Source organism: Dendrobium catenatum, unplaced genomic scaffold, assembly GCF_001605985.2.
Source record: "Dendrobium catenatum unplaced genomic scaffold, ASM160598v2 fragScaff_scaffold_1199, whole genome shotgun sequence".
In the NCBI taxonomy this organism is placed as follows: Eukaryota; Viridiplantae; Streptophyta; class Magnoliopsida; order Asparagales; family Orchidaceae; genus Dendrobium; species Dendrobium catenatum.
This window is the reverse complement of record NW_021319661.1, coordinates 598,226-624,332: the sequence shown is the minus strand read 5'-3', so window position 1 is coordinate 624,332 and position 26,107 is coordinate 598,226. Positions and strand designations below refer to the sequence as shown.

At 34.8% G+C, this 26,107-nt stretch overlaps 1 protein-coding gene across 2 annotated transcripts; it reads right to left on the bottom strand.

Annotated features, from left to right (window-relative positions):
• Positions 1-3,626: 3,626 nt before the first annotated feature.
• Positions 3,627-23,690, bottom strand: LOC110111414. 2 transcript variants are annotated; one of them, XM_020843302.2, is made up of 12 exons: positions 23,200-23,690; positions 9,658-9,704; positions 9,294-9,397; positions 8,311-8,659; positions 6,652-6,816; positions 6,020-6,194; positions 5,809-5,939; positions 5,508-5,601; positions 5,322-5,382; positions 4,872-4,972; positions 4,072-4,147; positions 3,627-3,992 (listed from the first exon to the last, which is right to left on the bottom strand). In XM_020843302.2, exons 1-12 carry the CDS (start codon positions 23,498-23,500, stop codon positions 3,818-3,820), a joined length of 1,779 nt encoding a protein of 592 aa, XP_020698961.1. In that variant the 5' UTR covers positions 23,501-23,690; the 3' UTR covers positions 3,627-3,817. The 2 variants fall into 2 exon arrangements, with proteins under 2 accessions (XP_020698961.1, XP_028554823.1); XM_028698990.1 differs by having other exon boundaries at positions 4,872-4,966.
• Between the last annotated feature and the right edge of the window lie 2,417 nt (positions 23,691-26,107).

Genomic DNA, 26,107 nt, shown 5'->3' with positions numbered 1-26,107 from the left:
GGTGGTCGGACTGCATGTTAAAGATAGCTAGGAGGATGTCTGGCAGTGGTCGATGACTAAGTGGTGGTTCGACAATGGTCGGATGGAAGTACATCATAAATCGGCAGACGGGTTGTGGTCCAGCCACAGTGAATGACAGGGTAGTGGTCCGACGGTAGTGGGCAGCATGGCGATGGTTTTATGATGGTCGGCGGATGGGCGGTGATCTGATGACAGTCAGCGGTCAGGCAGTGGTTCAGTGTTGGTCAGTGGAAGTTCGCCGACGGTGGTGTTGGGGTAAAATTGTAGGATCCTCGAAGCCTCAGAGCTCTCTCCAATCTCCAGCCAAAATGTATGCCCCCCTTTCATATAGGAAGAGGGGGTCTTGAAGGGAGCTTGAAATTAAGATAAGAGTGCTAGGAGATATGAAATACTTTAGAGTTATGCTTGGAGTTTGATATCAACGATCACCATCAATTACTATTGATGTACATCTCTCATCATTGGACCACCGTCATCGTATTATCACTGCACATTCACCATTGTTATACTACCATCACTTGAATGTCATAGTTCATGTATCGTCATCAAATTATTATCATCCAACTATAGTCACCTTATTAACATTGTTTGTTCTCTGTTGCATCTTTAGTTTTCTCCATCACAATCATATGAAGTCAAGCTTATATTGTATATTCTGTAATCATGCCTTCACAAGACGAGGGGAAAAACAAACTACTATAACATTATGGATAATTTCAACTCGATGAGACCTAATGATTTTTTCTTTCTGAGTTCTGCACATAAAAACAATAGTGTATAATGTGTTATTTTCTTGTATACGTGCGTATGCAAAATCTTTATGTTAAATTAGGACATAAAACTCTCATTTTATCATTATAAATTTTCTAACGCGTAACGAAATGAATACAAATTAGTAAGTAAGTATGCTAAAATGTTGCTCTTGCTTGCATTCAAGGTACAAATGACAGTTATTTTATAATAATAATGAATAATTAAGTCCAATGTCTTTATATAAAATACTTTTTAAATGTTATATTTATATTAAATATTATTTTTAGATTATCAATTATTTAAGATAAAAATGTTAATATTTAATAACTTTTAATATAATTAATATGTTTAAAATCTTTTATAAAAAATTATATTAAAAACATTTTAGATTATAATCTCTTAAAATTATTTTTAAAATGTTTATAATCTTTTTAAACTTTATATTAATTTTTCTTAAATAATAATTTAAAATTTATAATATTAAATTTTGGTTAAGAAAAAATTATATTTAAAATTTTTAAATTATATTATTAGAATAAACATTTTAATATTAATATAAATATAAATATAAACATTTTAATTATAATAAATTCATTTGAATGTCTTAATGATATCAGAATTCAAGGATCTTGGGCTAGTTGAATTTGTCTCGTCGAGCCGCTCGATTCGACTATAAGCATGTCAAGTTTGAAAACCGTTTTGTAGTCCAAATTATGGTTTGAACCTTCCAAATGTGCATCGAGTCTTTGGTTTGGACTCATTTGGGCTCGGATTGAGTCGAATTTGGTGTTGTTGAGTTCGTATTTTCGATACTTTTAATTCGACTATAAATTTGCTAAAATCGGAGTTCAGATGATCTCCGATTTAATTTTATGATGATATATTGAATATAAACTTTTTAATACATTATATTAATAATTGACTTTCAACTTAGAGAATTTTTTTAAATATTTAATGAAAAATTAAATTCAATTTCAAAATATACTAATATGCTTAAATATTAAAAAGATTGAAATATTAAATATGTAAAAACATCATAATTTTTACCTAAAAAGTTTACTTGTAATTACTGATTACTTTTTGTTCATTTAGATTATCTAATTAAATAACGCAATAAAGAAAAACAATATAATCTAAATAGGTTTTTTAGGAAACCAGATTAATAAATTCCAACTGTGATTTTATATTCCGGTTTCTTCTCAAATTTTAGTAAATTAGAAACCGGTTAATGAAGTTCCGGTTTCGTTTGAAACCGGATAATTAAGTTCCGTATTTGTTCTATAATCTGCTCTTGCTCCTTTTTATAAATTGACCTATAATGTTCACATAATTTTTTTTTAATTCACAATTAAATTTACAAACAGTTGCAATCATCCCAAAAAAAATCTACAAAGATTTGTTTAATTTAATTAATTGACCTTTATATAATTCATGATTAGTGTTCTAATTAACTAATTAATCACTAAACCTCGCTAATTCCATACTAACAAGGTGGTCGAGGTTTAGTTAAATGATTGCTTGCTTTTGAAAAAATGTTCCTTAGAAAGTCTATGCTAACGGTTGAGTAAGGAAACCTAATGTTTCTAACTTGTATTTTTTTTCGTTGTTCTGTTGAAAATCCTTTCTATCTTTCAGTGAAAATAGGTGGCTTTGGACGAAAGTTGGCCATCTTTGAATAACAACATATGCAAATGTTTGAACAACTACCTATTTCTTTCTGATGTTAGGAAGGAAATTTCACTGCCATTCAAAAACGATCTGAATAAGGAAGTTTCTGAATATGAAAACTACAGGTTAGTCAGCTTGGAAAGGCAATTTAAGGAATAGTTGCAAATTGTTACGGAGAAAATAATTTTTTTGAAAGCAGCTTCTCAGCACAAATTTTTGTTTTTAAACTAACGAAAAAGCAGTAGCCAAATATAAACTGTTGTTGTATTCTGAAAAATAAATTAGCAATAAAGCTGCCTCAAACAAAGCCTAAGGCAAACTTTAGACTTTGTTTGGGACGGATTTTTTGTTGCTTCTTAAAGCAGTTTTTTAGTACAAAAATTAAAATTCTTATACTAGAAAATTAATTTAAAAAGCAACAAAAAGTCGTCCTAAACGAAGCCTTAATGTTAACGGAGAGGCTGTTAAACATGGTGGTTTTAATGGAAGTTCATTGATCTTGAATGTCAAAAGTTTTGGTGGGTGATTTTCAAATGTATCTGAATGTTTTGAAAAAGAAGGTTGAAGTAGATGTAGAGCATTCGCCTAAGGATGGATGTGTCATGAAATAAAGCCACATTGTTTGATGTTTGATGATAATGAGGAGAAGAATATGATGAGAGAGGTGAGGTAACTTGTGATGTTGAATATGTATGTTGCCTATGATTCTCTTTCTTGTTGATTATTAGACATTTGTCCATTTGAAATATATATATATATATATATATATATATAGAGAGAGAGAGAGAGAGAGAGAGAGAGAGAGAGAGAGAGAGGCTTTTTTTAAATATGACTCTCTCTCTCTCTCTAAGAAAAAGTTAAAATTGCCTTCAAATTTAGGTCAAGCTTATCAAAAGGATAGCAGCTACTGCACGCAAGCATTATTCTTCAAATAATTGTTAACTAGAACTTGACCAATAGAGTATTAAATTAAAAAAAAAAATTAAACTTGTCACATATCACATTGATGTGAACCTTTATTTTGTTGTTGGGGATGGGGGCTGAATTTTGGTAAATTTAATTTTGAATATAATCGTAAATCCATAGAAGTAAACCTCAAAAAATATTATCATAATATCATAATTAAATTTCATCAATATCAAATTTTGGTAGCATAAAATAAGCACGATTCTCAAGCCAAGGCATTAAGGAGCTGAGGGGTTATAAATTCTAACTTATAACTAAAGCTAATTCCTACATATTCTGAAATTAACCTCAATATTTCTTCCAAGATTCCTAATATAAATTCAAAAAACTTTACACCCAGTAGCCTATTTATCCACTGGCTTAGTAGTTCCTTTCACAAACTGGTTAATAGAAACACATTAGTAGGGTTTCAAGCCTTCCATCTCTTTTGCCTGACAGCCTTTTTCACCCTACGCTTGCCTCTGCCGAACTCCGCGGGCTCGGTAACATTATTTGGTGGTTTATGAGTCTCCACAGCAACTTCACAACCACCATTGCTCGTTGATTTGAGGTCAGAATTCAAGTTATTGATTTCTGTGAAATGCCTGTGGTACATTGATATTCATCTTTAGATGCAAATCTTATAAATGTGGCAATTGGAATTAAGAAATGAATGAAATTTACCCATTGATGTGGGATTTTTCTGCTGGTCTAACTGCATCTTTCGGGATAAGAGGGTTTTCATCCGGTGGCTCTGATTCTGTAAATAACCATTGGGTTTAGGGTTTAGGATTTAGGGTTTAGGGTGATTCAACCATAACCTTTAATATTTTCACTCTGCTTACCCTAGCTTTCTCTGTACCCATCCCACTCCCATTCTCCAAGCACACGGTTAAGGTAACTCCCCTTCTCCAAACCATTGCAATTCCACTTAGGCTTCATTTACGACGGCTTTCTTAATGTTTTTTAAAACAGCTTTTTAGTACAAAAATTTAAACTTTTGTACTAAAAAGCTGCTTTAAGAAGCAGTAAGAAAGCCGCCCCAAATGAAGCCTCAATAGGTTTTGTTCTACACATTCTTCCTCAAAAAGCTCAGTTTGTTTATGGGACAGGCAAAAAAAAAACTGAGCTAGTGATTTCTATAGATAAGGACAGTTGTCAACTTCTGTGTATTCAGAAACCCCATCCTTCACATTAGCTTGTAAACAAAATATACTGGCATTTCCCGGGCTATATTTGTCAAGACTTGTCTCGGGTAAAAGGAAGGAAATTATCGGATGTTTAGGGTATGAACATACGTAATAAGTTGCTTATACACAAGATCTTTAGAAAACCATTTTAAACATCATTTGAAAAAGCTCTAAACTAGGAATCAGCTGAAATTTTTTAAAAAATTGATTATAACATCAGATAAAAAAATGTCACAAAATATTAAACTTTGAAGCATGGACAAATTAAATGAACCAGGGGATTTTTCTGTATACCAGTACACGCATGTGCATGTTTGAAATCAGAATCTGGTTTCACTTCTATGGCATTTTCAGCTTGGAATTTCACTTCACTGTAGCTTTTCTGTACGCTGAAACAATAAACATTAGCGATGAGTTGACATAACCAGCATTAATAATCAGATGAGAAGATTACAAATTATATTTCCCAAGCACAATCCATCAAAAGTTCGTAGAAATAACATAAGCAATTGATCAAATATTAGCCAGTGGCCCAGTATTCTATCATAAATATATTTAACAACGTCAATATACCTTTGACACACAATTCAATCTTAAGTTGTACCCCATCAATTATCGTGGCATAAACATACTAAATAACTACTGGCATACTTAAATGAAACTTTGTTTAAGTTTTTCAAATAAGTGAAGATGAAAATATACTGCATCCCATGATATGGCTATCAAAATGTGAAAACGGAGTACCTCGACTCTGCTGGGACTACGTTGTCAGGCTGCAATGTTTCAGTTTCAGGAAAAGAATCTCCTGAAATAAGTAAAAATCAATTTTAATCGAAAAGAAAAAAAATAGATGATGATAGAATAATGATTGCTAAAGGAAATTAAAAACTACAAATAAAATATATGATGTTCTATTGGGTTCTGATTCACCATTCTCTAGAGCTGTTGAAACAAACACAAGAGAATCCTGAGGAGCAGAAATGCTTCCAATCTGTGCCTCGGTTACATAAGTAGCATCCACATCCTTTTTAGATAAACTATGTTAGTGTCATTTAATAACTGATACAATACTATCTTGAACAGCACAAAAATGACCAGAAACAACAATTCATTCAATGTGAAATAAAAAGTGTAAACAACATGTTTCCCAATCTGATTTGCCTGATTTTTATATTTACATGGGCATATCAGCATCAGAATTAAAATGTTCATTAACATCAACTGAAGCAACCTTGGGTACCCCCTCTGCTTCTTTAGAGGCCTCTCGGGAGTCCATAATGATGCCTGGAGAAATCTCCTTATGCATTTCCATCTGGTGACCAACCTCAACAGTTTTTCTATCAGGCAATTTAAGATGTTCATCTGAAAAAAAGTCTCCACAAACGCAACTGCAATCAGATTGTATACAAAAAATTATTAGAAAAAAACAATAGAGCTAGTACCTTCAACTCTATAGCCAAAGTTTGTAGTTGCTGATGAGGCTCTAGAAGGCCTTGTGATTGATCCTGCTTTCCTAAACTTAGAAGACCTTTGTTCATTATCTACTGATTTCAGAGAAACTTTGGAATTCTCTTTTGAGTCCCGAGATGAAATTGAAACATAATTCCTTTTTTTAACCTGCACAAAGATTATATAAGCAAACAAATGTAAGGAAGCAGCAATGATTGTAATTACTAAGCTGTGTTATAATATGCTCTTAATTTCTTAATTAAAGGTTTGAAATATGTTATTGGGAAAGCAGATAACAATAAGTTCGTATTATAGATTCTGATAGCTAATATGCCGTAGAACCTTCACCATTTTTTATTTTTTTGCATCAGAGATGAGAGCCAGACTAATCTGAGTACCATAGATTCATTTTATTTTTAACTATGCTACAACAATTTTTCCCATTGAATTAAAAACATTATTACAATCAAATCATTGCGTTTGGCACTTTTTAAAAAAATTTCCCCTCATAAACCCATTAGAAAAATTAGATAAGTTGGTACTTCCATATTAACATAAATTGTGCAATAGCACAAGCAGAAATGTTTTCCCTAAATCCTGTTTCTTTTAGTAGAGTAATCCGTACCTTTGAAGGCCGTAACAAATGAGTATCAACACTGCAAGACAGCTTCCCACTTGAAGGTGGATTTTTTAAACCCACGGTGCTGAAGGATGGAGACCTCCATGGTGGCAAGGATTGCATGTATGCCTTAGCCATCTCAATTGGTGAGCCATCATCACCATCAGAATACTGAAGAAATCATTTAAACCAAATAAATAAAAGGTTCGCTTGATGGCATACAGAAAATCCATATTTGACAGTTAAACCGAACAACATTTCAAAAACATGTTATAAGAAGTACAGAAGGCAGCAGCAGACTGTGAAAGCCTTGCCTTCCCTAAAAGCACTCATTTGATATAATCTTTGAAGCACACCACATATATCGTTAGAAAATGTTTATTATTATTATTATTATTATTATAGAAAGTTGAGCATAAGGGCATATGCAGATTTACGGAGACCACACAATTCATGGATCTCACTGTTAGACCGGTCCAGGCAGGGCCGGCTTCACTCATTTGATATAATCTTTGAAGCACACCACATATATCGTTAGAAAATGTTTATTATTATTATTATTATTATTATAGAAAGTTGAGCATAAGGGCATATGCAGATTTACGGAGACCACACAATTCATGGATCGGTCCGCTTGACCGGTCCAGGCAGGGCCGGCTTACAGGTTTCGCCTCCTGCGGATGCCGCGCGAGCCGCAAGCGTTGCGGGAGCCGGATAGGAAAGTTTTTTGGGGGAATTAAGAGGGAAATTTGTATGTAGGGACTGTTTTGGGATTTCCTTTTGATTTGTATGCATTAAATACTTTGTTTTCCTAGGGTTAGGGCATCTTCAATTTGGCTGAAATTTGAGATCTCTTAGATTTAGGTTTTCTTTGGGCTCTAGCAGTGTCTAGGGATTTCGGAGAGATTGATCCTCCTCTCAAATAGAGGATCAATTGTATCATGTTATTTTCCGTTTCCCTTTCATCAAAAAAATACAAATTATCTACTGTTTTTTATGATTTTGTGCAGATTTTGGTAGAGAAAGCTCGCTGTTTTCAGAAGATTGATAGGAAATACTTGAGATCTACAAGGGTTTCCTATCACGCACACACAAAACCAGGAAATATAGATTCAGCAAAAGCAGGCGCATGGCCAAAAGTTGAACATAAGACCATTGCCCTGCGAATCATGGAGCATATCACCGCAACTAGAGCTCATTGGTGTTGAACATGTGACCTGCAACATGAAGCTCCAACAAGAGATTTAATAAATAAAGCATTACAGCTGTGTGATAACTAGTTTTAGAAGACAGCATCACACAAAAAAGAACTACGACTTCAAGGAAGCTCAGGAATAAATGAGTAATTTTTATTGTTTGTTGGTGGTGAAGGGAAATGTTGCTTCTTTGCAGGCTACCAAAATAAACACGGAAAGAATTTGGATCAAAAAGAAAAATTTTCCATGCAAAAGGCCAACACAAGTAGCTATCAGATTCAAAGACAAGCGTTCCTTCAAGAATATTACAACACCAAAAATGTTAAAATAATCTACTAGCATTAATAAAGCTCATGAAACTATAACATGAAGCAATATGATTTTGAAGATGCTTACACTATCCGCAGAAGAACAACGGGAGACATTGTAAAAATAAAAAACAAGCTAGGGAAGAAATGAAAGCACTAACATGTTGATTCATATCAGTGTTTAAGATGCAAGGTCCACATTCTGGATCACATACAGGACTAGCTGACAACCTTTTCTCTTCAAACCATTTCTTTGCTTCCATGACAGCTTTGTTGCGAAGATCAGGAGAAACTGCTTCACTTGCATAATATCTAGGTGAAAAGATAGATATATTACCGGGAGAAAAATTGGGGGTTGTAGATATATTCCTGTTCTGGTTCAAAGGCTGCCATGGCCTTTTGTCAGAAACCCTTTTAGGAACCTCATTCTGAGTACCCTCGCCACCTTCAGCAGATGGGATGTCAAGTACCCGTGATTGAAGAATCCCCAAAAGTTTACTGTACTCAGCTCTGGTTAGAAAATATTGAAGAGTGTAATCAGGTTCAAGCAAAATAAATTCCCATGAAACTAGGAGTAAAATGATCATTTTTGCATTTATTATATACTAAATATTCATGCATACTAGTTTTAAAAACATGTTATTTAATACTGCTCATATTCTAAGAAAAAGCATCTAACAATTTGCCTGCAAAACAATTGTTAAGCTTAATAGGTGTACATAAAATAGAGCGATCATCAAAACAGTCAGTCGGACTATAAGGAAAGAAGATGAATTTCACATATACATTCATCTATTCTTCTCATCAGAAATAGCATTAACTAATAAGAAAATTAGAACCACAATGTGATGCTGTTGTCCATCATAGAAATTAACATGTTCCATAAATAATGCAAGAGAACTGGTAAGTGAATAACAAGTTTGATAAAAATTGAGATACTTCAATGAAGGTTCTGATCTGTGCATCCCTAAGAAAGTTGCAAGTCAAAAAAACATATGGTGTGCACATACTGATGAGCACAAAGTATTGTATGGGGCGAAGCACTGAAGTTTGGCAAAATGAAAATTTTAAAATAGAAAAGAAGAATATTTAAATAGAGAAAATACTCAAAAAACAAATACATAATATATTGGTTATCAGCTACCTCGTAAAGGTTTCCTGCATAAGCAACTGCTCAATAAGAAGCTTTGATTCACTTTTGGAAACAATAGCTAGCGACTCCATATTTCCATCTACTGCACTTTCTCTCTGCTCATAATAAATACAAACAAGTAATTTAGTACAAGGGGCAAAAACTGAAGATTAAGATGGAAGTTTGATGATGATGATGATGATGATGATGAGCAGAAGAACTAGAAAAAAGTGTGGAAAAAAAACGTGCAAGCATAGAAAAAGAAGGAATAAAAGCACACAAACTGGACAAAACATCAAAATTAGAGGACGCAGACTTGTATAATATGGTGATTTAGGTCAAGACGGATTCCCGGCTGATGAGAATAAAAACATACCTTCTTGACAGTTAAACCATCAACAAGCAAATGATCATCATGTTCATCTGCATGGAAAAAGTAACAAGTTACTCAATTTTAGTGGCATGGGCCTATAATAGGCTCTTTTGCTACTAGGCTAGATGCTACTAGGATAGTTTTGTGGCCTGTCCCCACGTGTAACAAGTTGAATAATGGGTGGGGGTGCAATGGATGTGAGTGGTTAGCATAATTGTTCCGCATTGCGACAAACCTTTAGGAAGTGGATGAAATCACAATGCATGTCTTTTTTTCTCTTAAAAGGTTAGTAGCAATAAATTTGTACTTAGGAGGATTACCTGTATTTAGATGAATTACAGCGAAAACAAGATATATATCAATTTAAACAAGAGATCAAAATTCACATTATAATGTTTACAATATAGACGGCATAGCATTAATAGAAAAAAAAACTAACATATCATATTCAATTGTAGGGAGTATGGCATTAGTGATCATTAATCAATGTTATTAGAAGAAGATAAAGTGATACAATGTTGGCCTCGATACCTGCCTCACAGTTCAATCCTGTCAAATGCAATGTTAACGGCAAACTCGTCTCAACCACAATAAAAGAAATTAAACTATCACTTGTCTCACAAAACAAAATATGCCAATTTGTCTAGGACATCAAAAATATCCAAGGAGGACCCTCCACCAAATTCGGTGCATGAGAAAAAGCCGAAAAATTTTACCCACGAGTGAGAAGAAAAATAAATTAAGACATGCAAATGACGGGAAATTTCACAAGTGTGAGTGTTCGCTCAGGAAAAATGAGGCTTGAACCCCACCTTTTGGGTTAGGGTTCCACCTTTATGAATTACTCTGATATGAATTTGAATTTAAGCTTAGTACTTGAGATTTGTTTTGATTTATGGTAGATGTTTATAGGAGGTTGAAGGTAGACCCGATCAAGATCCCATGGTTCCATCATCCCAAGAAGAGAAATGATCTCAATCTACCAACATTAGCGAACAGTAGGCCATGAAATCCAAGAAATCTAATTAATAATCATGAGTCGTCCCCTCTTAGAGAGCCCAAATAGACCAAGGTGGTTGAGTGTAGACTTTGGCGTATTATGATTTGATTTCGAGGCTTATGTCTATTAGAAGGCCTGAATATTTTGTTTAGAATGAAACTTATTAATCCATTTAGGAATTACCTATTTGTCTACTTGAGGGTGGGGCTTATTGCTCCCTTTAGGAGTTGCTCATTAATTTGTTTGAGGATAGGGCATATTACTCCCTTTAATAGTTACCAATTAATTTGTTTGAGAATGGGGCTTATTGCTCGCTTTAGGAGTTATCCATTAATTTATTTGAAGATGGGGCTTATTGCTCCCTTTAGGAGTTACTCGTATGCAATTAGAATGGGGCTTATATCCATTGAAAGGCCCAAAAGTTTATTTATACAATCGTTGTGAATTTTTTTTATTTTAAGAATCTAAAATTGATAATTCAAATTACTCCTTGCTCGTATGTAATTTAGGATTTATCCCCTAGATTACTCCTTGAATCCTGGTGGAATTTCCATTAATATTTCTTCCTTCAAGTCCCCGTGTAGGAATGCATTTTTGACATCCAGCTATTCCAGATGCCAGTTATAATTAACTTCTAGTGAGAGCATGATCATCAAGGTGTTCATCTTGACCACATGCGCAAAAGTTTCCTGGTATTCAATGTCATATGTCTAAGTGTACTCTTTCGCCACAAGTCTTACCTTATACATTTCCAGTGTACCATCAACTTTATATTTCACAAAGAACACTCATTTGCAGCCAACTAATTTTTTCCCTACTGGTAGGTCGATGATCTCCCATGTATTGTTCTTTTTAAGGCCTGTACTTCATCTTTCATGACACTTTATCAATTTTCATTAAATAAGGCTTCAGAAATATCATTAGGAATATAAAAATGATTTAGTGTAATTAAAAAAATTGTGTGAAGATAAGAAGTTATGAAAGGATATAAAGTTAGTTATGGGGTACAAGGGAGGTTTTTTTTGTGAACTTGTATTTATCCTAATTTTAAGAGACGATTCAAATTCTTAGATCTGCATTAGAACATAATTTGGATTTGTATGCCAAGAATACACTTTCCCAAACCTACTATTATCCATAATAATTTTGTCCTCAGATTCCTTGGCTTTGATTTCAAGTTTAGGTGGATTGGTTTGAGGTGGAGCTGAAAGGTCAAGCGGGGTAAGCTTGCTTTCCTCATCTTCCTCAGTTTCGATCTCCCATTGAACATGACATTTGGTAAAATAAGATTGTTGTTCATCAAAAATAACGTCAACAAATACAAGGGTTTTCTTGATAGAGGGATGATAACACTTATAACCTTTCTAGGTGGATAAATATCCAACAAAGATATATTTGAGTGCTCTTGGATCTAATTTTTATCTATTTTGATTATAAATGTGAACATTGTTAGTGCACCCAAAGATTTTGGGTGTGAGGTTTTTATGGGTTCAAAATTTAGGGTAAAAAATGATAGAATATTCATTGTTACTTTTAGTCCCAAGATTGTTAAAGGTAGTCGGTTTATGAGATATGTGACGATTAGAAGGGCTTCCCCCTAATAGGATTTGGGTACATTATGGTGGAATAGAAGTGCACGGGTGAAAGCAAGATGGTTGCCATTTTTAATTCTGCAACTCCGTTTTGTTGTGGAGTATGAATGTAGAAAAATTCATGAATGTAGAAAAACTCATGAAGAATACATTTCTTTTGAAAGTAGGAGGATAGAGTTTGGTTAAAGTAATCTTTTGAATTGTCGTAATGAAGTTTTATTATTTTTACCCCGAATTGACTCAGGATCATGGTGTGAAAAATAGGGAGGATAGTGCTCACATCGAACTTATTTTTTAGGAGAAAAATCCAAGAGACTCGAGTGCAGTCATCAATGAATGATACAAGCCATCAGGCTCCTAAGATATTAGGAATTTTTTAGGATTCCCAGATATCACTATGAATAAGATAGAAAGGGCACGACATCTCTCAGTTTTGTTTGAAAAAAAATTCGTTTATGCATGGCTAACTCACAAATTTCACAATGAAATTCCAACTTATAAAAAAAATTTTCGTACATATTTTTTAATACATCAAAAGATGGATTTCCTAATCTAAAATGATGAGTCAAATAGTATATTTTTTATTAAATAAGGATAACATGGAATAGACATTATTGATAATAGTAGATTTGCTCAGCTCTTCCAGGTAGTACAGTCCATCACTCCATCTCTCTCTTTAGCAAGTTCAATCTTCTTCCCCGATTCCTGATCCTAAAATAAGCAACAAGTATGGTTAAATAGGACTTGATAATTATGATCACTAGTAAGTTTTTGTATGGAGATTAGGTTTGTGGATAATTGAGATACATTGAGCACATTTTTTAGAATGAGGGAGGGAGAGAAGGGTATGACTCCTTGGCATGCTATGGTGGTGTGAGAACCATCAACAGTGATGATTTTCTTATCACTCGGGCAAGGAGTGTAGTTGATGAAGTGGGCAGTGGAGTGTGTCATGTGATCAGTGGCTTCTGAGCTAATGATCCATACTCCTTTCAAATGATTTCTAGAGGCATTTAATCCAATGAATATAGAAAATTTACCATAAAGTACAAGATAAGAAGATGCGGGTGATTTTTCAAGGAAAACCAAGAGTTGTTTTAGCTTATCAATATCTTTTTTGTTGATCTCTCTGAGATTGGACTGTGTTTCTGGTTTGGGTGACTTGTTGTAGTGTTAGCTTGTGATGTTCCATTTTGTCTATTTGTTTTTTTATTTCACTCCTTGGAGGTTTTCCATGTAACTTCCAGCATGTCTCTTTTGCGTGTCTTGATTTCTTGCAATAACTACACCAAATGGAGTTTATCTTGAAGTTTTGAGGAATCCTTTCCTCTTTCCTTCCATGACGCCTCTTTGGCTATCACCATTACTGAAACTTCAACAACCTGTGGTAATAGCATTACGCCTCTTATGTTTTCCTCAGCACGAATGAGAGAAATGTTCTCATTTAGTGAGGGTGTCTCCTCTTTGTTAAGGATCTAAACTCTAATTTGATCAAACTCCATATTTAATCTTGCAAGAAAGATACACTTTATCTTTCTCAATAAAGCTTTTTAAGATAGCAGCATCTTTTGGACACTTGGTCTCTATGCATCTATAGTGATCAAGTTCTTGCCACAAGCTTTGAAGGAGAGTGGCATATTCAGTCACGGTATTTCTTCCTTATTTTGTGCTTCCCATTTTGATTTTAATTTTGAAGATTTGTGTAGCATCCCAAGCTTTTGAGAATGCTTGCCTGGTAGCATCCCATGTGTTTTTTGCAGTAAATAGGAACATGAAAATATCACTAATTTTTTTAGTCATGGAATTCCACAACTATGACATGATCATGGAGTATGCTTCATCCCATGCCCAAAAATTAGGATCTTCTTCTTTTGGTCCTACCCCAAGGAGGTGATTCATATTTCATTTACCTTTCAAGTAAGTCTTCACAAATTGATACCTAAGAAACAAGTATAAAGCTCACTAAAAGGGTGCAGAATTTTTCTGGACAGCAAACATGATCATGATTTAAAATGATTAAAATGAAGTTATGCATGCGGAATTAACTAAGCATGATTAAATAAAACCTTAGGATAATTTCTAGCATGAAAATCCTAAGCTAACCATGCTATGATACCAGATGATGTAGGACTAAAATGCTTGCAATGATTTTAATAAGAGCTTGTACAACTTATTGATTAGAGTAACAATAAGTAGAACTACTAGCAAATAAAATGATGAATTAAAACATAAGAGCGGTCACTTTCGTTTAGGCTAAGTTGCACATCAAGAGCTTTGAGTCATCAAAATAACATAGGAAATCAATATCATGCAAATATAATAGCTTTCAACGAAAATCCCTAATCTAATAATTAGATTATAAACAAATGAAGTGCACTCAATTCCCTACATTTACTAAGCTTGGCAGAATTAGGCAAACGCGATCTTCATGACTAAAATCAAATCACAATGAAGGGGTTAGACTTTAAGAAATACAAGAAAATGAAGATTAGAAAACCTTTGTCAAGGATTAGTTGTAATCCTCCACTCGACGGTTCCAAGTTGCTCTTCAATAGCCTCAACCAAAGTATCCAAGATGCGCTCTACATACTCTTCTACGGTGTGGTCGATGCAAGGGTTGACGTCGAAGAAGATCGAATTTAAGATGCAAACAAACCCTTGCTCGTCATAGGAGAGGCCATAGTCAAGTTCCGGATCAGCCATGCATTTGCTTTGTTGTATGTGGTGGTATCGACGACGTCCTTCAAAGCTCCTAGATCTCTTGAGAGAAAGGGGGTCCTCACAAGAAATAAGAGATAAGGAGATGAGAGGGTTCGGCCAAAGAGGGGAGCCACACGTGGGTTAGGATTAGGTTGGAGAAGATGTTTAAATTAAAAATTCTGAAATAAATTTTAGATTTTGAAATTAAGAGGAAAGAAATTAGGAGGGAAATTTAATTCACCCAAATTGGGGAGGGGAATTAATGAGAGAGAGAGGGAGTGGGGAGAGAGATGGGTGTTTAGGCTAGGGGGCTGGCGGCATGGTGAGAGAGGGAGGGGTTTAAGGAATTAATTAGTGGGTTGCCTAATCAAGGGAGTCTTAAATTAGGCAAGGGATTAAATCAAATTCAAATAGAATTTGATTTGGAATTGTTTATGGAAACTTTCCTAACGTAGATTAGTTAAAATTAGGAGAGAATTTGAATTTAGAATTTGAATTTCAAATTCAATTGATTTGAATTTCAAGGAGTAGGGGAAGATGAGTGGGACCGGCGGCCAAGAGAGCTAGGCCGGCAGCTTTATGGGGATGGGGGGAAAATTAAAGAGGCTTTAATGCTTCCTTAATTTAGATGACTAGATTTGGAATGAAATAATTCATCCCAAAATAACTTAAAATCCGATAGGGGAGATTTGGAAACTTTCCTATAATAGATTTTATAATTTAGGAAAGATTTTGAATTTCAAATTGGGTGAATTTGAATTCAAAATTCCGTCTAAATTATGGCAATCAAAATTAGTAAGTAAATCCAAGTGTGGGCAAGGGGCTAGGGCCGGCGGCTTGGTAAGGGGAACCGGCGGCTAGGTGGAGGGAGTTTGGAGAATTCGGGGGGGATGAAGTTTGGACAAGGTGAGGGAAGGATGGTACGGCCTGCGGTGATAGAGGGAGGAAGAGAGAAAGAGATAGAAGGTAGAACCACGAACCCGACTCGTCTAGGTTGATGGGTATTGCACAAGTCTCCCTCTCCTAGGGATTTCACTCCAATCTCTCAAGCTCTCATGAAAATTCAAACAAAGAGAAACAAAGTTTTCAATTAATCATTCATTAATCTCAAAAGAATAATACTATGGGTATAAATATCCTCGTACAAATACTCAAAAAAATAAAAGGACAACAAAGCCCCTAGAGCTTACATACGACCTCCCTTAATAAAATGATACAACGGGAAATTAAATAAGCAAATTAATAAAGCAAATACAATATGACATCATAAATAAGAAAATACATAAAACAACTCAGAAATACAATGACTCAACTGTGATCATAGATCGACGGCCGCATCTCTGATAGACTCTCCATGATCTGATGTCTCCATCAATTCCGGTCAAGTTAAACAGAGTCGGGTCAATTCCGGGTTGGACCCGAACCTGACCCGTAACCCGATTTTGACAACCCTAGGTTGCATATTTTGGAGATCTCCTCTTCCTTGGTGCATCATAGAGTCCTCCATTTGATAAAAGCTTTGTGAGGAATTTGCTTTAGACATTACGGTGACAAAAGATAATGATGAAGGCTATATCAAGCAGGGAAGCAATAAAGGCTGTGTTGGTTATAAATAGGATAACAACAACAAGGGAATGCCGACAATGAAGGCATATCAGTATAAAAAACTCAAAATTTCGGCAACAGCAATGAAGGCTCTGATACCATGTTAAATTGAAAAAATTGGAGAGGTAAAAGCTTAATTGTATTGCACAAACCTGTACCTATTTATAGATCTATATAATATATCTTAATAAAGAAACAAATAATTACAAAATCATGCATAATTGCTCTAATAGCGACTCCTGTTCTTGCCTCCGCTCAAAATGTCGTGACATCCGATCCGGCAAGGAGGGAAAGTCGGAGAAGGAGCGAAGTCGATCAGCCCTGGAGGAGCCGGAGAAGCGTCGCAAGGAAGAAAGTTACCCTTAGCAGCCAGCGAACTCCCGCTCGATGCTTCCGATCGGAAGTGTCGTAACTTCCGAACCTACCGCAAGGGAAAATCGGAGAAGGAGCGGCGTCGAATAGCTACGCAGGAGTCGGAGAGGGAGAATCGCGTCAGGGAGAGAGCTTGCGGGAGAAAGGGAGAAAGCTCGGGAGCGTAGCGAGGCCGAAGGCCTCCTTTTCTTCAGCTTTTTAACGACGCGAGAGCGTCGTGTAGGCGACGTGGGAGCGACGTGCAGGATACGACGTGCTTCGGCGTGCAGGCGACGTGCGTCGTGGCCTTGGCAGTGGACAGGTAAGAATTTGATTTTCTCTCTTTTTTTTTTGTTTTGTACAGCAGGTCAACACAAATAAAGTGCAATCAATTCCCTAGATTTACTAAGCTTGGCATATTTAGGCAAACACGATCTTCATGACTAAAATCAAATCACAATGAAGGGGTTAGACTTTAAGAAATACAAGAAGAGTAAGATTAGAAAATATTTGTCAAGGATCAGTTGTAATCCTCCACTCTACGGTTCCAAGTTGCTCTTCAATAGCCTCGACCAAAGTATCCAAGATGCGCTCTACATACTCTTCTACGGTGTGGTCGATGTAAGGGTTGACGTCGAAGAAGGTCGAATTTAAGATGCAAACAAACCCTTGCTCGTCGTAGGAGAGGCCGTAGTCAAGTTCCGGATTGGCCATGCATTTGCTTTGTTGTATGTGGTGGTATCGACGACATCCTTCAAAGCTCCTAGATCTCTTGAGAGCAAGGGAATCCTCACAAGAAATAAGAGATAAGGAGATGAGAGGGTTCAGCCAAAGAGGGGAGCCACACGTGGGTTAGGATTAGGTTAGAGGAGATGTTTAAATTCAAAATTCTGAAATAAATTTTAGATTTTGAAATTAAGAGGAAAGAAATTAGGAGGGAAATTTAATTCCCCCAAATTGGGGAGGGGAATTAATGAGAGAGAGAGAGGGAGTGGGGAGAGAGATGGGCGTTTAGGCTAGGGGGGCTGGCGGCATGGTGAGAGAGGGAGGGGTTTAGGGAATTAATTAGTGGGTTGCCTAATCAAGGGAGTCTTAAATTAGGCAAGGGATTAAATCAAATTCAAATAGAATTTGATTTGGAATTGTTTATGGAAACTTTCCTAACATAGATTAGTTTAAATTAGGAGAGAATTTGAATTTCAAATTCAATTGAATTTCAAATTGATCCTAAATGAACTCAAACTAAATTAGGAAACTCAAGGAGTAGAGGAAGATGAGTGGGACCAACGGCCAAGAGAGCTAGGCCGGCAGCTTTATGGGGATGGGGGGAAAATTAAGGAGGCTTTAATGCTTCCTTAATTTTTAATGCTTCCTTAATTTAGATGACTAGATTTGGAATGAAATAATTCATCCCAAAATAACTTAAAATCCGATAGGGGAGATTTGGAAACTTTCCTATAATAGATTTTATAATTTAGGAAAGATTCTGAATTTCAAATTGGGTGAATTTGAATTCAAAATTCCGTCTAAATTATGGAAATCAAAATTAGGAAGTAAATCCAAGTGTGGGCAAGGGGCTAGGGTCGGCGGCTTGGATGGGGGCTCGGGTAAGGGGTACCGGCGGCTAGGTGGAGAAAGTTTGGAGAATTCGGTGGGGATGAAGTTTGGACAAGGTGAGGGAAGGATGGTACGGCCGGCGGTGATAGAGGGAGGAAGAGAAAAAGAGATAGAAGGTAGAACCACAAACCCGACTTGTCTAGGTTGATGGGTATTGCACAAGTCTCCCTCTCCTAGGAATTTCACTCCAATCTCTCAAGCTCTCATGAGAATTCAAACAAGAGAAACAAAGTTTTCAATTAATCATTCATTAATCTCAAAAAAAGAATACTATGGGTATAAATATCCTCGTACAAATACTCACAAAAATAAATGGACAACAAAGCCCCTAGAGCTTACATATGACCTCCCTTAATAAAATGGTACAACGGGAAATTAAATAAGCAAATTAATAAAACAAATACAATATGACATCATAAATAAGAAAATACATAAAACAACTCAGAAATACAATGACTCAATCATGGTCATAGATCGACGGCCGCATCTCTGATAGACTCTCCATGATCTGATGTCCCCATAAGTTCGGGTCAAGTTAAACAGTGTTGGGTCAGTTCCGGGTTGGACCCGAACCCGACCCGTAACCTGATTTTGACAACCCTAGGTTGCATATTTTGGAGATCTCCTCTTCCTTGGTGCACCATAGAGTCCTCCATTTGATAAAAGCTTTGGGAGGAATTTGCTTCAGACATTGCGGCGACAAAAGATAACAATGAAGGCTATATCAAGCAGGGAAGCAATAAAGGCTGTGTTGGTTATAAATAGGATAACAACAACACGGGAATGTCGACAATGAAGGCATATCAGTATAAAAAACTCAAAATTTCGGCAACAGCAATGAAGGCTCTGATACCATGTTAAATTGAAAAAATTGGAGAGGTAAAAGCTTAATTGTATTGCACAAATCTGTCCCTATTTATAGATCTATATAATATATCTTAATAAAGAAACAAATAATTACAAAATCATGCATAATTGCTCTAATACAATCATTCATAAATCAACCACCTAAATATGGAAGGAGATCAACATGATCTAGGTAAGCCTACCACGGATTCACATCTTAGTTGTGGGATCAAAATGCAAAGGGACGACTAGGATTTAATAGGTGAGGCTCCCACGGATTCTCATCCTAGCCATGAGATCAAAATGCCAAAGGACGACGGGGATTTAGCGGTGCCCTTGATCAAACAATGAGTTAAATTAGGAGTTATTTATAGGGTCACATCAATTGTTGACTGATTAAAGAGTCCTCAAACACAATATTGTTACAGCAAAGTTTAATAGTAAATATATATCTATATTTTATAAGTTACTTACAATGGATATTCAAATATAGGTACCCTGATGTAAAGCTATTTGCAGTATTCATAATTCTAATAGGTGAGATATTTTTCAAATAATTGAGAAGTTACAAAAACGAAGCTTTTGTAAGGGACTTACAAATAGTTGAACAAAAAATGAATATATAATATCAAATTTTAGTTAGTTTGAAAGTGATAACTATGTCGTTATTGTTGCAAGATCAAGCGATACTAAATATGGCAAGATTAAGCATCTCAGATCTGCCATATATAAGAGTGGAGATATAAATGAGGTTATCACTATAAAGTTTATGGATGAGTGATTAAAATGAAAGTGCCTTATGGATATTATGAAAAAGGAAAAATCATAGAGGGTTACAAATTTGTTTCATAAAACTAAAATTAGTTTGATGTTATAAATTTGGCAATAAGTGACAAGGAAATGTATCTGGCCAAGTTTTACGCAACATGAATGATTATGTTATATGGATGCATAGCATAAACAAGAATAGATAGAGAAATAATATTTTTAGTGATACTGGGAAAAACCCTTACTAAAGATTGTCATGTGAAATTGAATTAGGTAGTCTGAACAAGAATAATGGAGAATAGAAAATACAAATAATAAGATGGTTATAAAATCAATGTAAGATAATTATGAAAGAAAACGGATATGGTTAGAAATTGTACAAAAAGATTAGACTAGCGTAATGCTATAGCCTCATGTAGTACTCAACAAGAATGAATTGAAAGAGGACCCAAATAGTTGGGCTAAGGCTAATGATGAAGATGATAACTAGCATGACAAAAATTTAATCACATCGAGTAATCCATAGAAATAATATCACCAATAGGATAAGGATTCAAAATGTTGGCCTAAATAATTGAGGTAAGATCAATGTCTATGATGACCAATATTTCATTTGGCATGGTAATACCATTTTCAACATGCTTCGTCCTACGAACATGAAAAGAATTTTACATGAATAGATATTATTTCTCCTTAATATCCTGGAAGGTTTTTTTGCCCACAAAATGACTAAGTTCATGTCAAAACTAATCTCTAGAACAAGCAACAATATAATCAACATATAAGACATAACACCACATTTACACATAAATACATCATGAAACGGGACTGGAATTCTTTCTTCTTCTTAAAAACTGCATAAAGTTTGGAAAGTTCAAACTTATGAGTTCCAAACTTTTGATATATAGTTAACATAGACAAAACATAGATCAATTTAACTAAATAGCCATACAAAAATTAGTTTTGTTAAAGGAGAGCTTACTTAGGAAACACTCAGGCAAGGCAAGGCAAGGTAAGGTCATAGTGCCCCACATATCTCGCAAGAGGTTAACATTATTAAGGCATGCCTAAGCCCAAAAAATGCTTTAACGCACCAAATAGTGAGAAATCTCCTTGGCTTGATTTCAGAGAAAAGTATCAATGCTTCAAATGTTGAAGATAATTTTTTTATGATGATAACTTGACATGGAATGATGTGAAAGAAGCATCAAAAGTTGGAGAATATGAGCCCTTAAAAATAAGTTGACCGAAGGCACGCCAGGACCTTAAGTTCTAAAATAGTAAAAAGGATAAGTCAAAAAAGCTAAAGGAAAATATGCAAGGCTGTGAATCCAACAATAGACAAGAAAGCATGGATAATCATTAACATGGAATAGATATTAATGAAGATTATATCATGCCATGGCTATGTATTCTATGACTATAAATTTAAGTAGTTTAAATATATTTATATAAATTATGAATTTAGAAGAAATTATAATTCAGAATGTAATGGGATTTTAAAATCTTTTTATTTTCAGCATAACTAAACATGATTATTATCACATTATACTTTTCAAAAAAGCTTTTGACAAGTATAATGTGATAATAATCATGTTTAGTTATGTTGAAAAAAAATGATTTTAAAATAAGCATAATACTAAGTTATGTGTTGCAGAGATGAGGATGCTTTGGTGGATGAGTGGCTTTACCCTTAGAGATAGGATACGAAATGAGCATATACATGAAAAGGTTGGAGTAGCTCCAGTGGAAGATAACATTAGAGAGAGTCACCTTAGATGGTTTGGTCATTTTAAACGGAGGCCTTCCGATGACCCGGTTAGGAAAGTTGAGGTATTAGATTTGACTTATGTTAAGAAAGGTAGAGGTAGACTTAAAAAGACTTGGTTAGAAAATATTAGAAATGATCTTTCTTTATTATATTTAAATGAGAATTTGACTTTTAACATGGCACAATGGCAAAAAAGGATTGATACGTCCAACCCCATGTAGTGGGACAAAGGCTTGATGTTGTTGTTGTTGTGTATACTTTTCAAAAGCATTCCTCAAAATTAATGTAAAATTCTTTTTTGCCTCTACACTTGGGCTAGCGCATATGTTAGTGACCCGAGCACATCAGATGTTGGACAGTCATTGCCATAAGGGTGCCCTAGACTTTGAAAACTCTATTTTTCTATTATTATTGTGATAAAGACTGCAATAGAAAGTTCTTGGCAAGAAGTATGCAATATTGCAATCAAAGAAATATACAATAGAAATACTTTAGAGTGGACCATACTTTACTCAAAGCAGAAATAACAACGGTGACCGTTATTTATTATGACATTGTCATGCCAGCTATAATAGGGTCCTTCCTGAAGCGTGCATGGCAAACTTTAAGCTACATGCTAGTGCTTAATGTCTCAGAAATGTTGTCGACCAGAAATTTCTAGTTGCTGAATATAACTACTTCATGGAACAAGAACAAATACAACCAACTCATTGTATAACGCATAATCTATCAAAGATTGTTCTGCATATTCCCTTGGACGGTAGTTCACTACAATCTGACAGCTACGAATCAAGCAAAAAAATAAATAAAAAAAATTTCACCTCCATATCAAAAAGAGTAAGGTGGCTCAATTATATCACCGGTCATAACCGTATTTTCAGGGAGTTTTCCTTTAAAAAATGTTATTCAAGCATCAAATAGCTATAATACTGAATATTAAAATCAGGTGTCCTCCTCTGATAATTCATGTAATTATGTATGCATATATAACAAGACAAAGCAGCGGTCAAAGAGTCTAATATATTTTTAAAAAATAGTGCAAGTGCCTAAATTCCTGAAAAAGCTCCAACTCTCATCTCCATAAACAATTCCAATGGCCGCTACTAATACAAACTAATAACAAGACAGCAAAGTGACGTTCGACAGCGCAGATGAAAAGTAACCGTGAATAGAATAATATGAAGACTACCACAACAACAGGCGAATTGCCCAATAAATCAAACCTAGAAAATAGTAATTAACCTTGAAGCTGCCACTTCGGAGGGGCAAAGCGGAAGCAGAGAAAGAGCACTTACTGGAATAGGAATCGGAATCCTCGTCGGATGAGGAACAATCAGACGAGCACTCCGAAGGAGACGAGCCGCTTCCCTCGGAACCAAGGACGGACGAGATCAGCTTCCCTGCACCGGAGATGAGGCCCCGAAACCAGCTAGGGCTTGTTCGGCCCTCCAGTTCTGGCGCCGGTAGCGCCAATGGCGCCGCAGAAGTCGACGGCCGGTTGTAGGGCGCGAACGGCTGCAGATGGAGCCGGCCGTGGAGAATCTTCCCGCCAGATCCCAACTCCTCTTGATGACCGAGCCGGAGACGGGATGCCATTTCCAATAGAATGAAAGCAGAGCGCGGAAACGGAGGAAAGGGAGAGTGAAATTGGGCAGAGAAATCTCTGAGAAGCGGCGGTAGGATATGATCGCAGCCGCAGAGCGCATCTCGGGAGGATTCGAAATTGGTGCGCGAAATCCGAAACAGTTATTAGGGCGATCGAATTGGTCTCAAAATGAATTCGGATAAGCCTCTTCACAGATCGTGGGTGGTTAAGTTGAGAAGTTAGTTAATTTTTTTAGGGTGGTGGATTATTTTCTTACTATTTTTTAAATAAATTTTTAATATAAAATTATTTTAATAAGTTAAAACTTTTAGAATTTTAAAGGATAAAAATTAGGTGAGAATTATCTCAATATTTCATTATTTTGTTATATAACTTATATGAAATGTTTTTATCTTTTTTAAGTATTTGTGCAATTCAAAATATATTAAAATAATTTTTAAATCAATTTTTAATATTTTATTGACTAAAATTTGATCAAAATGATATGATTTTCTTTATGTCTAACATGTTTGAGATCCTTGATTGAAGTCTTTCTTTATCTCCTAACCTTAAAAGGTGCAATAAGAATAAAGTTTTCTTATATACACATGAAGCTCCAAGTAATGTATAATTATTTACTTCCCAAAAAAATTAAGAATCAGGGTGAATACATAATTGTCCAACAGATAGTCCCCATAATATATTTTGTGTTAATAGAAATATATACACCCTTAATATCTTACACAATCTTGTTTAATAATTATATTAACTTAATTTGAATATTTTAATGTATGTTATTCAAGGGCACACCAGTAGAGGGTAGTGACATAGTAAGGGAGAGGGATTATAACAGGGAACTTTTGACTTCATTCAAAATCCATAAAAATTGATACTAAAAAAGCTATGTGATATATTAATTAAACATAAACAAAAATTATAGCGTGATACTCAAACCATAAACCAAATACCAAAATTTACAAATGTTGGAAGTATGATCTGCGTAAAGTTAATAAACTAATACAATGAGTATATAAGTGTTTTCCATAATATAAATTAAATTATGCACAGTTATAAAATCAACTTAAAATAATTGTTCTAGTAAAAAAGGATGATTAGCTACCACCACGATTGGACATACGGTCAACCAACCAAACCCAACACATCAAAAATAGATATCAACAAAAAGGAGGTATGATTCAGTAGCTTAAGGCATTGGTTTGCTAATACACCACAGGAGTTTAACTTATGAGGTCCTAATGAAATATGTCATGTAAGTGAGCATTTCAATTATAAGCTTTAAAAACAAACTAACTCAACTACTAATCAAATCAATTCACAAACACCTAAGTTACATAAGTGAAAAAAATTTGTAGAATTAAAATAAAATTTATAGTGAAGTAAATAATTCATGCAATCTAAGAGTAGTTACAAATAAAAAATGAGTAAATAAAATAACTTTTCAAAAGTGAACAATTATATGAAATACATTTTCTCCAATTAAGTTTACAAGCTCAAAAAATCAAGTAGATAAAAAACAAAGTACAACAAAGCAAATCTAAAAGATTAAAAAAAAGTGAATCCAATAATATTTATGGTTTTCAACCACAAAACCTCCTATATTCATGCTTAAACCATATGCTTAGGATCTCACAACTTAAGCTTGCCACCACAATCTCAACTCTATCACTCCTCAAGCAAGTGGAGAAACCCTTATACCTACACACCTTTTCTCTCTAGGTAAGTGCAACACAACATCTTAACCATATGGATAGGCCACCCACTTTTTAAAATAAGTGAAATATCAAAATCAAAATTCTCTTGAAATTAGAGGTGAACAAATGGTCATCACCTTAAGTTACAATATAATTCAATATTTACATCTAATTATTGGAAAGAAAACCAAACTTATATAAAACCAAGTGATTGAAAAATGTTATATTTAGAATGAAGCCCTAAAGGAATGTACTTGATGAACAATTAGAATATGTTATAATGAAAACCCTTGAATTATTTCACATGTAAACTCTTTCATTCTTCCATTAGATTTGTATTCTCTCTCTCTCTCTCTCTCTCTCTCTCTCTCTCTCTCTCTCTCTCTCTCTCTCTCTTTTAACTTTGCCTAAAATGGTATAACAACAATAAAGTGAGTCTATAACTCAGTACGTTAAATCTAGTTCACATCATAAAATTCAATTCATAATTATAAAAAATATATAAAAGATTATGTAAATATTAAAAATAGTTTTAACCCAAAGATTGTAAAATATTATTTAATTTATAATGCACTTGTAAATGCAAGACTACAAAAACCTCTATGCCCCTTATAACTCCCAAACTTCTGCCTCCCACTTGATCACCCAGGTGTAGAGCAGAGCCACCTCCCACCTGTTCAAGATAGGTGCATAGTAGAAAGAAATCAATGCAGAATAATTTCCAATACATAGAGTTTTAAATACAGAGTATTTCTAATACAGAATATTTTTAATACATAATACTTCCACATTGGGCCTAAAACAGAAAACTTTTATAGCATTTCCTTTCCAATTCAAAAATCCATGCATGTGATGCATGAAAAATGCAATTTTGAGATATAATATAAATTATGCAAGGAATCATAT

What these genes read in the sequence shown, in the direction of transcription:
- LOC110111414 (XM_020843302.2), bottom strand. Translation starts at nt 23,500, where the DNA reads ATGGCATCCCGTCTCCGGCTCGGTCATCAAGAGGAGTTGGGATCTGGC. An exon ending in ACACTGATATGAATCAACAT is followed by an intron (nt 6,817 to 8,310) that starts GTTAGTGCTTTC and finishes TGATTTCTTCAG; the next exon opens with TATTCTGATGGTGATGATGG. An exon ending in TTCAACAGCTCTAGAGAATG is followed by an intron (nt 5,383 to 5,507) that starts GTGAATCAGAAC and finishes TACTTATTTCAG; the next exon opens with GAGATTCTTTTCCTGAAACT.